The sequence below is a fragment of the Agelaius phoeniceus genome, chromosome 10, assembly GCF_051311805.1.
Source record: "Agelaius phoeniceus isolate bAgePho1 chromosome 10, bAgePho1.hap1, whole genome shotgun sequence".
NCBI lineage: Eukaryota > Metazoa > Chordata > Aves > Passeriformes > Icteridae > Agelaius > Agelaius phoeniceus.
Genome location: NC_135274.1, coordinates 10,731,760 through 10,747,376, shown reverse-complemented (window position 1 = coordinate 10,747,376; position 15,617 = coordinate 10,731,760). Strand labels below are relative to the sequence as shown.

Below are 15,617 nucleotides of genomic sequence, written 5' to 3'. Positions count from 1 at the left end.
AACAGCTCTCTGTGGTTTGAGCAGCCTCAGCCCGGCCGCTCGCCGTGCTGGGGCGGCTCCGTGCGCCACCGAAGGCTCCAAGGCTCCAGCTGGATCATCAGTTGATGTGAAAGTTTTGAGTTAGCTCATCCACATCAGAGGTGTTTCTGTTTTTCAAGACATGCTGAATTCTCTGACAGTAATTTTTAAAGCTGGAACATAATGTAAAGTAGGCTTACAGGGATTGTGATCCATAAAACAATGGTAGTGTAAGCAATTAGGATTCATCCTATCCCAGCTGCATTTGCACAAAGTAACTCTCATTTAGTGAAGCAGGTCACTTACTGGTATCAACCAGAATTTTCTTTGAATAAAGAGGCTTTAAAGATTGAAAATTACTTTTCACTTTTGTTATTCCCAGAAGGGCCTTCAACAGGTTTCCTTTCTTTTGCTCTGCTTGAGCTGATGGGTACTATAGCATTTTGGCAAGTAATTTCTGAAGCACCAGGAATTGGGGGTTGGATTCTTCATAATTCTTTGTGATTTTCTCTGTAGCAGAATTGTGTGGGAACTGGAAATCCCTTTAATGAAATTTATTGGCATGTTGGCTTCAGTGCTGACACTGAAGAGTATATTAGTGGTGCTTTGCAGCCCTGACTGGATTCTTTCCAAGTGCAATTCTCCAAGGTTTACTTAAAGTCATGACAAATTAAACATTTTGGACCTGACAAGTGAATGTATTTTTAAGGTGGGAGGGGGATGTGTCAAAGAAAATTTTCATTGTACCACTAATTTTAATAAATTTGTTGACTGTGGATCACATACTGAGCCAAAGGAAGCCTTTGTAATGTGGCCAGAAAGTTTGTTGACTGTAAATAGATGCAGAACAGGCCAAGCAGTCATAAAGAAGATCTGAATCAAAAGCAGAGACCTGCCTGCTGGTTCTGGCTGTCCTCCCCATCCATACCCCAGACACCTTTTGCAGACCTTGAGTTGCCTGCCCTGTGCTTGAAATGCAAAACTTATTTTCCTTAAAGGAAATCTGTTGTGTGATGCTGAGTGTGTTGGGAGCAGAGGAGGGCAGGCCTGTGGGGTGAAGCATTTTGAGTGGGTGATTCCTGGCACTCCCAGCTCAGCTGCCTGAGGCTGTTGGGGACCCCTTAATCCCAGAGTGGCTGTGCTGTGTGTGCCCCTGGATACAAGGGCTGCTGTGGGACTCCCTGCCAGGAGTTCACGGGCTCTTGGGCTGCTCACCCGTGCTCTGGTGGGGGAAAAGGTGCACTCCATGGAGATATCCTTCCCATGGAATTCACCCCAGGCACCAAACTGCTCTGCTGCCCTGGGAACAGGGACATGCATTGGTCCTACAGAAATGAAAAAGTTTTGGTGACTCTGTGAAACCCAAATTGTTTTATGGCCTCACCTTCAGCTCCTTGAATGTTCAGATAGCAAATCTCAGAACTGCTGGGCATGCTGGATCTCTGGCATATCTGAGACAGGGTTAAATTCAGCCGTTATGCTGCATTTTCTCCAAAAGTCATGGAGTTCTGGCTGTTCTTTAGCTTCAGTTTGGACAGACTTGGCAAAGAAATATTCAACTGAAGTTGGCCTGCCCTGGTGGAATATAATTAGCTACATATATTAACCATATATAAACATAGAAAGACATGTGTTATATCAGAGACACAGTGTTTAACTGGGGAGAGGAAAAGAAGAACAGAGGAGTGTGAGAAGCACTTGATGTTGGTGTCATCCCAGAAAGCAGTTTAATTTGCTCTTGTGAGTTTTGGTGAGATTGGGTTTGGTTCATAATATAATTAAGAAGTCTAAAAAAATGAAGGAAGGTGATGCTACTGTTTTAGTAAGTGGCCTTTTCTCTTTCAAGTACCCATTTCAGTATTTCAAATGTTTATTAGAATGAATTGTCATTTTTGACAAGCCATAGCTTGGATGAAATATAAACTCTGAGTCTTGCTTGATCTTTACCAATCTGGCCATCACAATAGTTTTGATCCTTTTTTGAACAGGGATCCTCCTGTCAGAGATAGGGTTAGGGTAACTGAAGTCCAGGTAACTGAATTTTATCAACTTAACTTCTTTCTGTTTATCTGTTTCCTTATATTTTTTTTTCCTGGTACTTGGAAGAGAAGGAATTAATTTAAACATCTCTATTAAATTCAATAAATTCTAGATATTCATGATTTGGTGTCAGAATAATATGACATTAAAGCATAGAGATCATAGCAGTTTGTCTAGCTTATTTTTAGAATGGGGAAGTTCTTGGGATGACTGTTCAGAGATTATTGGTCTCTGTTACATCGTTTCCTCCTTCAGACAGTGTTCACAGAAACACAGCTTTAGGAGGATGAGATATAATTATGAAGAAAAGATGGGTGCTAACATCAGTGCACAATGTCTGTGCATCTGGAGGGAAGTCAAGTACCATGTTTGATTCTGTAATATCATTTATGTGGATATTTTGGGTAATTACTCCTGGGAAATATAATCCTTTCTTACCTAGACCAGAAAATGATGGCAATGAAGCCATCTATCACTGGTGGAATTTGGCTGGTTTCACCCCTGTGAAACTATATTGTCCTCTTATGGTGTTGGCTCTGATTTAACATCTCTCCAGTGTTCCAAAGGAGTGTGGAAAAGCTGGCTCAACAACATACAAAGCTGCACTACACTGTCAGGGTGTGAAGTAAATGGTACTGCTGAGATGTTGTAGCAGGTGAGGAGTCAGAGAGTGCCTTTTTACTAGATGTATTCACAACCATTTCAGCACAACTAAATTCATTACTCACTTGAGATGGAGAATATAAAAAGCATTACAGAAATCCAAGCCAGCATAATGCGATTTTGGCACGGATTGCCAGGTTGGCCTGTTTCCAAAAAGAACAGACAAGTTAAATTGAGAAGAGGCAGTGCTGTGGTTATTAAATTAGCTTTAAATCAGCCCCACTCATTTACAGATCTCTGCTAGTGCTTGCAGGGAGGAATTTGCTAATCCCAACATCACTGCTTCTGTCTGCTTGGGAGGGAAAAACCAAGCAGCCCCCAGACCCGCAGAGATAAGCTGCTAACTAACCAGCTGCCACTTCCCATCACAACTGCAACACCAGCACTGCACTGCTGAGCCCTGCCAAGTGCAAAATACTGCCTCTGCAAAGCATGGAGTCAGTGTCCACAGAGCAGTCTTCTGGTCTGTGAGAGCATGCAGAATTGATGGAGAGAGGCATCATGTTTATTATACTATCATGCTTGATGCTGGCAGGGAATGGACTAAATTATTTCTGCAGCCAGTGTATTGACAAGGATGGGCTATTACTTGCATCTATGATTTATGGGAGCTGGCATAACACAGTATTGCATTTTACACAGGATTTTGCTGTACTGACATGGAGGGAAGTAATTTTTATTGCATCAGTAGGAAAAGATCAGCATAAATATTGAAGTGCTTCAGTGAAAAGTTTTGCTGTAGCTTTGATAATGTGATATCTACTTGTATTTAGTTCAGATGTGTAATGTTTCTCCAAAGACTTCTCTGTTAACATCTGTTAAAATGCTTCCATCAGATCATGCCCTTTGCAGCACTGAGAGCAGGAGGATGAGTGCTGTGGGAACAGAGATGTTCATATGCTTGCTGTGTTCCTCTGCTCCGGGGTTTTCTCGAATTGTATTTTTGTCTCATGTAAATGACCTTGCAGCTGCCAAGGAGAAGTTTTCCCCTGGAGTGTTAGAGCAGAATTCAGCAATGGCTTTGTGAGCATTGCTGCTTTCTGAAGAGCAAAGAGAGGGCAATGTGGCATAGCTTACCCTGCCTCCACTTGCACCCCAGCATCGAAGAATTTTAACTTTGAAGGGGATGTAGCTGCATTCACCCCAACCTTACTGGGATTTCCAGGGGGAAGAAGGAATACCTCTTCCTTCTGCCAGCCCCAGAAAAAAAGGTGGTTTCCACAGGCGTAGAAAACCTGCAAATGCTACACATTTTTATGGGATTTCCCAATATTTCAAGAGAAGTCCCAAAATTTCTGGGGTTTCTTGGCTCTCCCCTAGTCTACAACTTCAGTAAGAAGGTGACTACTTATGTCATTTGTTTTCTTAATTTTTTTTTTTTTGAAATTCTGAAAACTGACATTCATGATGTTTCCAAGGAGCATCTGACCAAGATTAAGATTGTGTTGGCACATGTCTTGTTTTGGAGAGCAGACATTTGATGATTTCAGTGGCATATCTGTCTTACTAAGAGTTGAGATTGTTGCAGAATCATTAGCCTGACAGTATCAGCTCTGGGAAGGGAGGGTTATCAGTGTAGTCAATGTCACAAATTTTCTGTAGAAAATGTTCATGTTTTAGTGAAACCACAACATAGGAAAAATGCCTGTGTGAAGCACTGGTGGCTCATAAATGTCAGTGCATATGTTTCTTTTACTTTGAGTCTTCTGGTAAATGTTTGCTATAAGGTTTCCTACTGAAGGTAACAGTTTGCTTTCTGTTGAACTTGAACTGAGTGAACTTTGTTCAGGCCTAGGTATCATTACCAAAATCAGTGCTACAGCACAGATGGTACACTCAGTGTGCACTGGTATTTTCTCTTCATGGTTCTAACTCCTTGAAACATATGTTTTTAAAGTAATATTTAATAAATAGATGCAATGACAGCTTTAATGACAAAAAGTCTGAAACTCCCATCAAAAGATACTGCAGTGACTTAACAGAGTTTGGACGGGAATGAGAGCAAGCTGTGCATGGTGACGTGGCCAAGTGACCCCATTAAGTTCCTGTGGGGAGCCAGTGTCAGCAAAAGACAGAGGGACCTCCCTCAGGGTATGGCTGATACTGAGCCCAAGAGCTTCTTGAGCAGGACTGGATATTTATGTGTCAACTGGGGCAGGCCAGGGCTAAGTACTGGCTTGGGACAATTTAAGGTGATGTGGCTGGGTTATTTTGAAATCTCATGTCCTGGTAGGGCTCCTTGTCTTAACTGAACATCACAAAACCAGAATCCAGTCCTGTCACAGAATCTGAATCAAACATTAAAGTGGTTTTCTTCGATTTGTTACTGTTATGTGTTGATCTTGCCTCTCTTTTATAATCCTTTAATGTCTCAGCATCAGTAGATAGTGTTTGTGGCCTGTGACTGCTAAATAGTAATGGTTTTTAGAAGTTTATTGCTCTTAAGTGTGCAAATGGAAGTGTGAGAGCTAATAGATCAAGAAGAGAGGTAATAGATTGAACTGCTGAAGAAGCAGTTATAATTGTTTTTAATTGCCTTGCCAGACTTTGGTGGAGCTTTGATGCTTTAAGCAGGGAGTTGGAGTAGATGACGTGCAGGGGTCCTGAGTTGTTTTGTGATTCTTGCAGCAGTTACTCAGCAATTGAACAACTTTCTTAGAACGTGTGTATTCCTGTGTTTTAATCTAATTTGTGTGGCTGTGTTACTGATACTTAATTAAGTATTCATAGATGCATTTGATGCCAAGGGGAGTCTTGGACTCAGTATAGAAGGGAAACAATGTTCATAAAAGATCTTGAGAATACAAAATAAACAACTTTCTAGGACAAAGTCAAAAGAGAGAGGGACTATTACATTTTAATCATTATACGTATAATGGACCATACATGAATGAGATAGGTAAAATCATATATGATGGACAGTCTCATTGGAGAAAGTTGTTTTATGGAGATGTCAAAGCTTTCTTTTTCAATACACCTTGGTTTTGATTTAGGGAAGACAGAGGAAAATTTTCTATCATTTTGAATAGCCCAATGAAAGAACAGTGAATAAAATACTACTTATCTAATGTCCTCTTTTGAATCAGACTAAGACAGTAAATGTTTCTGCATTTGCTTTCCACTAGTGTCCTTTTTCTCTCTCATCACTTTCATTTTCATCCCTTCTGGAACTTCTCTTGCTCTTTCTCATTCACTCTCTCTGATGCTTACATCTTTGAATTGAGCAAATGTTCTCACTCTAGTACATGACTCTTCATTTGTTTAATGTATTCTAGCATGTCAGGCAGGCTTCTCTTTTTCTATTTTTGGGTTCTATTTCAAGACACTGTGACTTTACTTTTTCCTGTGGTGGTTTCTTACTTTAGTGCTGTCTCAGGCAATAGTAGTTCTGCTATGATGATACTGGTCCTGCTTTCTGACAAGAGAAGCTGTGGAGGTGGATGCCAGATAGTTTATCCCAGGAAAATAACCTTGGATTATTACCAAGTAAAACAATATGGTGGCTTTCACAAGCTGCCAGCAGTTCAAAAGGTGAATTGTGTAAGACAGTGAAGAAAAAGTAGATTTCTTATTCTGAAACACATTAGCTCATAGTGTCTATGTTCAGTTCAAACTGTGTCCATCAGTTGTCTTGATGTATTTATGGAGAAAGAGAGAGAGAATTCCTGAGGCTTCCAGGTAAATTAACGTGGTGGTTTCAGTCTCTGTAATGAGCTGACAGATTGCTCTGGAGTTTTGAGGAGGAGAGTGGCTCTTACAAGTGGCCCAACTTCCTCACTTCACTCTCATGGCCTGAGCTCAGATGCAACAAGCTGAGCAGAATGGAATGAAAGGAGAAGTTATTCATGCTTCGGTGTACAAAAGCAAAAATGCCACAGATCTCAGTTTATGAAGGGGGGGGAAAGCAAATTGTGTGTAAAGAGATCACTTGATCTTTTTTTTTTTTTCCACAGCAGGAAAAACCCAAACTTTTGCAGCCTTTGGATTATGAAGCTGTTATCACAGAGATCGAAAAAAATATAGGGGACAGCCAGTTCAAGGATCTGATATTATTCCCTGATGATGACTTTTCAGTAAGTACAAGGCAAATGTGTTGTTCCTTTGCTTAGGTTTGTGCTGTTCATTGATTTAATCTCCACTGCTAGAGGGAGAGCCAGAAATTGTCCGAGGGCTCTCTAATATTTTCTTCACTCATGCATAATGCCATACTTCCCTCCCACCAAATTCATTTGGCTTTTGGAGTTTTTTTCCTTTGTCATTTATATATGCATGACTTTACTGCTCAGGATTAGATAAAGTTTGAAGCCCTGGTTGTTCCGGGATACAGATGTTCAGGAACCCACTAAACATGTTATTCTATGATGTATACTTGTCTGTTTGCTCAGCACAGTATTAGTTTGGCCAATCTTTGAATCTCTCCATACTGTTATAGTCTAATTTAGTCTAATATAATCTTCTGATCCTGTTCTGTTTGCTGTATTTGACCACTAGATAGAGTCTCTGGTGCTGAGGAAACTCTCATGGTGGAACACTGAGGAGCAGTGGATCCCTGACCCCACAGCCATGGAGCTGCCTGACCTCATCCTGGGTTCCCCATTGCTTGTCCTGGCAAACTGCAGACACTGGGGGCCTGGAGGGCCAGGGCAGCTCTCCAGGGGCAGTGCTGGGTGCTCAGAGGGGTGCCTGGGGAACTCAGAAGGGTGCCTGGGGAGCTGTGTTGCCAGGCTCATTGGGCACATTGCCTGCATAGAACAGCAACTTCTGCAAAATCACCCCATCTTTGTATAACATTTAGGTTTTGATGAATAGGCATTCTCTAATGGAAAGATATTTCAATTTGTGACTAGTTGTAACTGCTCTGTGAGGGCCCTTCCCATCAGCTCATGGCACTGCTACTGTCCTAGGAGGGCAGCTTAATCTAATAGACTGCTTTGTTTTACTAAATGGCTCTATTTCCTTGGTGGCATTAACTGAGTTAATGTGCTCATGGGATTGAGAGAAGCTAAACAGAATAGATTTCCTCATTATTGTTAATTCCTTTATCCATTTTGCACATTTGTCAATTTATGAAATTGAAACTTAGCTTTACAAAGCTGACTAGACATACTGTGTGCTGTCACAAGGCCCTTGAGCCCTTTGATTTAGAGTAACTGAGTCCATGGAGCAAATTTTCTCAGTGAAAGAAGAATCTTGTCCTACTGCTGAAGACCTCTGTCTGTCAAGCATATTTTCATATCCTTATTTTCATTTTATTTTGAGCAGTCGTTGATTGGATTTTTAGAGGCTAGTTCTATTTTGTTTCCTCTGTGTTATGCTCTGCAACTATTTAGCGCAATCTATTTTAATTCAATAAATAATAATAAAAAATAGATTAAGACAGATAAGAGGGATAGTTGCATGGTTGAGGTGTCTGTACCCACAGAAGAGCAAAGGCCATGGTAGGTAGGGTCCATATCCTTGCCATGAACCTCTCTCATGTTTGTTATCTCCTGTTGAAGTCAGTGTCAGTGGCAAGAGCCTCTGTCACCAGACAGGACTGCAGGGCTTTTGTCCCAGGCAGGTTTTCCAGTTGCAAAGTATCTATTTACAGTCCTGATCCCTTCTGCTGAAATATTACCTGAGCACAAAAGTCTGGGTCAGCCACTTGAGTCGAAAGAGATCCATGTCCGACTGAATTAGGAGGTGCACAGGCTGGCTCTGAGTGGGATTTAATGTGATAATGCCCAAGGAAATGGTGGCCAGCTCTGTTTAACTCCTAATGGTTACACTTGCTGCAGACTTCGTGTCTCAGTGTTGGTACAGCCCCAGTTTGGGCCTATGGGCAAAAATCTCTTCAGAGTAAAACCCCAACCCAAAAGAGTTGGCTCAAGTAGTGAACATAGGAGAAAATTCTGCTTTTAATAATGATTTCCTATTTTTGGATCTGTCATCTTCACCACATGCATCAGTTATGGGTGAATTACTGTAGCTGTTGTTTCGTCTCAGATTTGTTTCTCTTTTTGACTTGCATTCAGAGAGACTGCTGTTATTCTCACATGACTTCTGTTGGTCATTTCCTGTTGGAATTTCAAGTTCAAAAATTTCCAACATCTTATGTGAAGTCTGTGGAACAGCAGAGAATTCTTTATATCAATCTGAGCCTGATAGGCTGTGTTCCTCCATTCCCTGCATCTCCACAGAAGGGTACAAGATGTATACACTACAGATGCCTTCTCTGGTTTTATTCCAGTTGGGGAAAAGATATTTCACTTCTTTTGTAACCATGCTTAATAACCCCTTAAAAAAGAAATATTTGATTCACACCAGTTCCACTTCTTGTTTTCCTAGCAATTCCTTCCTTATAACTCATTTGCCTGCCTAAAGTCCATTTTTTATTTCAGAAAAAGCATGTCAGCTCAGCTTCATTTTTCACCTGTTCCTGGATCTAGTGGACTCATTTCCCTTCTGTTGCTGTGCTGTGAAATAATGGCCAGTGGAAATGTCTGCTGCAGTACATCAGTACAGTGCTCACACTGTACTTCTTGGTGGTAGTGAGAGGGAGCTGATGGGCTTCCTGTTGTACCTATAAAAAGCTTGGTGATGATCCTGGTAGTTTTGCATCCTCACCATTGGGTTGCTGTGCTTCCCTCACCTTCTGTTCCCCAAACCTGGCTGCACTCTCCTGGACAACTGGAGCTGCTGCTGTCTGGGATTCCTATTTCTCACTTCTCCACAGTGTGTTTGCCAGAAAGGAAGCCATGAAGGCAGTGTTTCACCTTCCTTCATATTGGTCTCACTCCCACCTTTAACTTTTGACATCCAAGTGTTACCTGGATTTGTTTTTATACATCTGTACTTCTGCTCCTAAGCACTGTCATACATCCAAACAAAATACTTGCTGGATCCTTTCATAGGTATTTTTTTATCTTTTCTTCCATCCTTTGGAAATTTACTGGACACCCAGCAGTCTCTTTTCAAATCTCCAGGATCTGAAGTCTTGCTTAAAATCACTACTGCTCTTCCTTAGTGGCAAGGAGGGCTGGCAGGATCAGCACTCCTTCTAATAGCTTTTCTTGTGAGGAGGTTTAGAACTAAATATGTTAATACTATGTTGGTAAATATAAGTTAATTGTATTTAAAAAGTAGATTAAAGTATTTAATAGTCACTTAAATTTGTATGGTATAAAAGCATGTTAAAACTATCTGGGTCATGAAAACTTGTTCCTCCTTCTCATGTATGACTTTCCTAAATCTGTTTGAGAAGCGGAACTCAGACTTTTTTTAAACTATTTGTATAAATATGGCTGAATGCCTGGTTTTCAACCTGCAATAATTCATTGCATAAATTTAGGACAGGTGTAAGATGGCAAAATCTTGCCTGCATAATGCAAAACTTATTGAAGTTCAGTCTGATGTGCTCCTGACTCTTTGGGCTTCTGAAAGCCCACCTGGGAGCCCTGTTCCCTCCAAGCATCACGGAGGCCTTAGAAGAAGAGGGGCTGAGTTGTGAAAATGCTGTACTTGCCATCACTGCAGGCATAATTGTTTCCAGACTTCTTTTTTTTTAGCTCTGAACAAAAGCCAGAATCTCCCTGTTTTTCAGGTTGCGAAACCTCTGCTTTCTAGATGCTGTGCAGGGACAAAAGTTGTTCATTTGGATACAGAAGTTCATAGCAAAACCAGATGCATCTGTAAGGGGAGGGAGCAAGACAAGGACACACTGTCTCTTGTGTGTGCCATAGGGGCAACTGGAATGCAGGCCTTGGAGACTCCTTGGAAAATCCCCTGGAAACCTGAGTGTTATTTCTAAGATCAGAAGAGTTACAGTGGTGAAATCATGAGTTATTTCAAATAGCACATGATTTAGCTCCCACTTTCCATGTGAGTATCTGCTCATTCTTAGACGAGCAGAAACTGAGTCCATTATGTCATGATTAATGGAGTTATGGGTGTCCTTGACATGCAAGTTTGCATGGGCTGGCAGAGAGGACAGTGAGAGCCATCTGGACTCCTAGGGAGGCACTCCAGCTGTAAACAGAGAGAACTAATACAGTCAGCAAAGCAAGCTGTGGGCAAAGCATAGCTGCTCACCCTGGATATGGTTTGGAGAGTGATGGGGCAAAATCTGTCCTTTAAATGTGCTCTGTTCCTGCTTTCCTTTCTCCACACATGTGGTGAGGTCTGTGCTGAGGCTGCAGCCTTTCAGAGAGTCCTGTACCACAGCAGCCTCTGCACCGTGGTATTTGTACAGCATAGTTGCATCTCAGCCTTTGTTATTTTGATGGACTATGTCATTGCATGTTCTGGTAACGTTTAGTAAATCTGTTTATTTGGATGAAAGTGGGGCTGAGCAGCTTTTCATTAGAGAACCTGCACTTCAGCATTGCCAGGGAGGAACATGTCAGCCAGTGTGTAGTTAGGTGTCTCTGAAGGGCAGCCTTTGCAGGAACTAAATATCATTGTTGTTGGTGCATCCCTCTAAAGATTTAACCACTGCTAACATGCTTTCAGACTAAAAGCTGTTCAGAATAGATTGAGACTGAAAATGCTTGAAATGGCTAATGGAGTTTGAACTCCATTTTCAAATGCTAAATTCACCATGTCGCTGGGAAGTGTTACTGCCTGAAAGCATTATTCCTAATCAGTGTTTGAGAAGGAGCAGTATTAACTTCTGTGCTTCACTGTAGAAGGTGAATGTGGCAAGAGAATGTGCTTAGTGAAATTGCACCTTATAGCTCATCCAACACCTGAGGCTGACAGCTTATGCAGATGAGACAGCCTAGCAGTGCCAGAAATCATGGTTGGATATAGGATATTTATATAAAATAAATTAAAAATAATTCAGAAGTATTATAGACTTGAATGCTTTAGGCTGATACCTGCATTATTTGATTACCACAGTTTGCATGCACAAATGAGAGGGTAATTGGTCTCTGGGTTGAACAAACAATTGCCATGATTGCCTAAACATTAGAAAATTAGGCTGAATTCACAGCATATTTATAAATACTGAATTCTCTAAATAAAATCTCTGATTTTTTGGATGACTGTTTCAGAAGCATATATTCTGTTGTTGAAATTTAGTTCTTTTCTGAATAAAGCAGATTTGGTGAATAATGCTATGCCTGATCAGCCTTTAAGAGCATTTAACTTTGAAAGTCATCAACTATGAACAGGAAGAGCCTTTGTGGCCAGGCTTTTGCAGCTAAGTGGTTAAACCTAACCAGTTCTCAGAAGGGAAGTTCTTTGTAGTTTTTAACACGAGTTTAAATATAACAATATGCAACATTTTCCATGTCTCAATTCTTTGTAAATAAACCTGTGATATTCTTTGTCAAAGTCTACAAAGGCAACAAGCCCAGTGTTACCTGATTTCTCAGGTTTGTAGGGCTGTGGTTGTTTTCTTTCTTTCAAGTGCAGTCTTGTTGGGAAGGACAGTGGGGGAATGTACTTGTTGGCAAAACAGTGGGCTTGGGTTACCTGTCTTGTCCAGCTACAGTATTTTTAACAGGCTGTGTAAGGACAGGGAGGCAAATGGCCCCACTAAGGCAAATATTAGCTCTCTCAATCAGTGTGTTCATATCATTTGTCAAGAAGTGTTGTATTAGGTAAAAAAACTGACTTGCTCTATATCTTACCTACAAAAAAAGATACTTGAAGCTATTTTCTGTGCTATATGTGGAGCAGGCAAGTTTTGCTGTGGGCAAGCAGAACAGGTCTCTGAAGCTTATTCACCACCATGACAGGGTCAGAGTGAGGTACAGGGTGCATTACATCTGCATTACAAGCTCCATATCAGGGGCTACAGGGGCACCCCAGGCTTCCCAGCTGTGCTCAGGGATTGTGTCTTGTCGTGACTGCTTAAAAAACTTCACTGCTTAAAATGTCACATATGTGTGAAGTAAAAGGAATAAGGTGCCTTTCAGAGACTGAGAGTACTACTGGGAAGTCCCTAAGCAACCAAGAATTCAGACATGTATTACTAAGCATGGCCTGAAAATTCATACTTCTCTACCTTTACTCACAGACTCAACGATTGTGTAAATCACTTCATGCAGGCATTGGTAACACAGATGGGTAGAGCCCAGGAACCCACATTTTAGAAAACTGTGCTCTGTTTGTCAGAACAATGGGATTTTTTTTTTTTTCCCTTTCTGGTGTCTATGAGGCCCCCATCATTTTTTGTAAGAGACATGGTTTAATCATATTGTATCCTGAGCTCTCCAGATGAAGCAGAAGTTTGGGGAATCCCATGATGTTTCTGCCTGAGTGATACGTGGCTTTTTTTCATAACTGCTCATGTGGAAAGTGATGGAGGGAAATCAGAGCAGTTCACAAAAACTCTAAGGAAAAAATGCAGTCAGTAATATCCAGGCACTTGTGTTGAGTTTGGGTGCTTCAGTTTATGGAGAGAAAACATCACCTTTTATTCTGAGGGTGAGGATATGGAGGAGAGGCTCCAGGGATGCAGGATGTACTGCAAGCTGCTTCATGGGATTAGTACGTGGTGATTCCTCATACTAAACCAGTTGTATGCCTCAGGCCTTCCTCTGGAAACTGTGGGTCTTTCTGTAAAGGAAGACAAAATGTGTTTGGGAGGCCAGATTTGTCTGGTTTCAGTCCTTTGCTGTCCTGAATGACAGGGTTACTCCATTGTAACAGAGAGCATAATCTGGGCTGCTGGGCATTGATTTTGGTTGTTTTCACTTATGGCAGAGAAAATGAGTGGGTCAGATCTGTAGGTTAATTGAAAATACCCCAAAGCTTCCTCTTGTGAGCCTTGTGCAGAGTGGCTGCCTTGGCCAGCCCCAGGGTCACACAGGCACTGCTGGTGGCCCTGGCCTCTTGCTGTCCTGCTAGGAGCCAAGAGCAGCTTGGCTCCTTGTGGAGAACTGCAGGAGATCCACTTCTCTCTGTGGTTTCCTGCTCTGGGGCCTGACAAGACAGCTCAGCCAGCAGCTGCTTTCAGAAACAGGGCTTAATTTGTGGAGGCTGGAAAAGGCTGCAGGCAGTGCCAGTGTCCTGCTGCCTGTGCCCACAGGTGGGAATGTCCCTCTGAGAAGCTGCTGCCTGCTTCTCCTTGCTTTCCAGCCATGGAGGGTTCCTGTGGCACTCTTTTGCAGCTTCCTCTGCTCCTCTTGAATCAAAGCTTTTAGTTCTGTCTCCACATTCCTCCCCAAAAAGGCATGGGGTGGAGAAGGGAAGTGGAGGAAGCAAGTATCACTGTTGGATTTGGCATGGATGTCTGGGAGAGGATGTAAGGAGAACTTGACTGTTTTTTTATCAGAAACCTCAGAGACTGAAGGAACTTTGCTTGGAACAGTTTTATTCCCAGAAATCTACTTGAACACTGTTCTTGCTCATAATTAATGCCTTAGCTGATAGTATTGAATGGTGTGTGTGGGCAGGAGCTGGGTTGCAGTTGTTGGTATGCATGTGTATTGGCTGCACGACAAACTGAAAAATGCAAGCCATGATAGCAAGGTTCTTAACCTCTTCCTGAGACACAACTGCTCTTCTGTTTGGCTTTGACTAAATTGCTTTTTTTTTTGTTTTGTTTATTGTCAGATAGACACAATTTCACTGGAAATCAGGACACTGTATCCTTCTGTACCTGAAGATGCAGAACAAAAAGCAGAAAATTTATTTGTTAGAGAGGTGAGTATCTAATTTTAAATGCAGCCAAGACTTTGGGGGAGGTTTGCTATGTTTATAATTAGCATCTTTTTTCTTTTAATACGCTTTAGGTGATTTGAATCGGGTTTGAATTTTGAAGGCCAGTAGGAGGGGGGAGGGTTAACAGCATGCCTGCAGTTGCCCATTATGAGATGTTTGTATCTAGAAAAAATGCAAATGCACTGAATTAGCCTGTCATTGTACTGTTTTCCAGCTGCATTCCCTGTCACCACTAGTCCACTGATATTGATGTTGGTATTTTTACATCGCTGCTAATGATCAGTCATCTGCATGTACTCTGCACTTTGAAAATATTGATGCCTTTCCAAAAATAGATAACCAATTGGCACTGCTTTAGACTCTTAGGTTTAGACTCTTATTACAAGGTATGTTTCTCATTTGGAGGTGTACATATGAGGAGTAGGTGCACTGTGAAGGGTGTTTAGGGGTTTCTATTTATTGTCAGTATTTAGAGTCTGTTTGGCTTTACCATAACAGAAAGTTCAAGTTCTTCCTTGACAGTGAGAGGCCCACCAGGAGTGAAAAATTTCTCTATCTTTAAAAAACCCCTACGGTTGTATTGTTTCCATACCTGATCTCAGATTGTAGGAGAAGATTTCTCATCCTGCTGCCTCAGGAATATTTTGTGTTGTTACTGGTTTTATCATTTTGAAGGACTTCAGAGGAGCTGGTTGCACTGTTCAAAGGACTTTACTTTAGATGAACCCCTGAACATTCCATCTTTCATTATGGAAGTACAAAATACCTTACCATTTGCATTAACAAAACAGATTTATGAAACCAAATTTTTGGCCAGCTTTGAGGAGGAGTTAAATTCCAAGCACTTATGATTAGCCCATAATGTGATGGTTCTCAGCCTTTTTTTCACAGATCGGGATTTTTCACACCTTGCTTCTGGTCTGAAAAAGTATTTCATATGTGCTATAATTGCAAGGGAAAACTGTGAGGAAAAGTCAGTCACAGACAAGCACAGGGATTAGAAATCCTTAAGTCCAAAATGTAGCTGTTGAATTGTATGCAATGTGACATTTTACAGGCTGGCCCTATTTCTTTTCAGCAGATTTTAAAAGAGCAATAATAATTTACTACCGGCTCAGATTGCCTGAACTTTGCCATCTCTGTTAATCTGGCAGCAGTGTTAAAAGATAACATAGCTTGTGGAGTTATCTACCTTCCCAGAAGCCTCACTGCCCTTTCAGCACTTTAGGGTCTGCTTTTTA

The 15,617-nt window shown here is 41.4% G+C and overlaps 1 protein-coding gene across 14 annotated transcripts in view; it reads left to right on the top strand.

Annotated features, from left to right (window-relative positions):
* DOCK10 (dedicator of cytokinesis 10) overlaps positions 1–15,617 on the top strand; it is a 145,271-nt gene that overhangs the window by 51,403 nt on the left and 78,251 nt on the right. For 11 of the 14 annotated variants that reach the window (XM_077183864.1, XM_077183868.1, XM_077183863.1 and 8 more), the window contains exons 2-3: positions 6,675–6,794; positions 14,269–14,358. In XM_077183864.1, coding sequence (XP_077039979.1) covers positions 6,675–6,794; positions 14,269–14,358 — 210 coding nt within the window. The remainder of the gene's footprint in view (positions 1–6,674; positions 6,795–14,268; positions 14,359–15,617) is intronic. The other 3 variants (XM_077183865.1, XM_054639191.2, XM_077183858.1) reach the window with 1 other exon arrangement.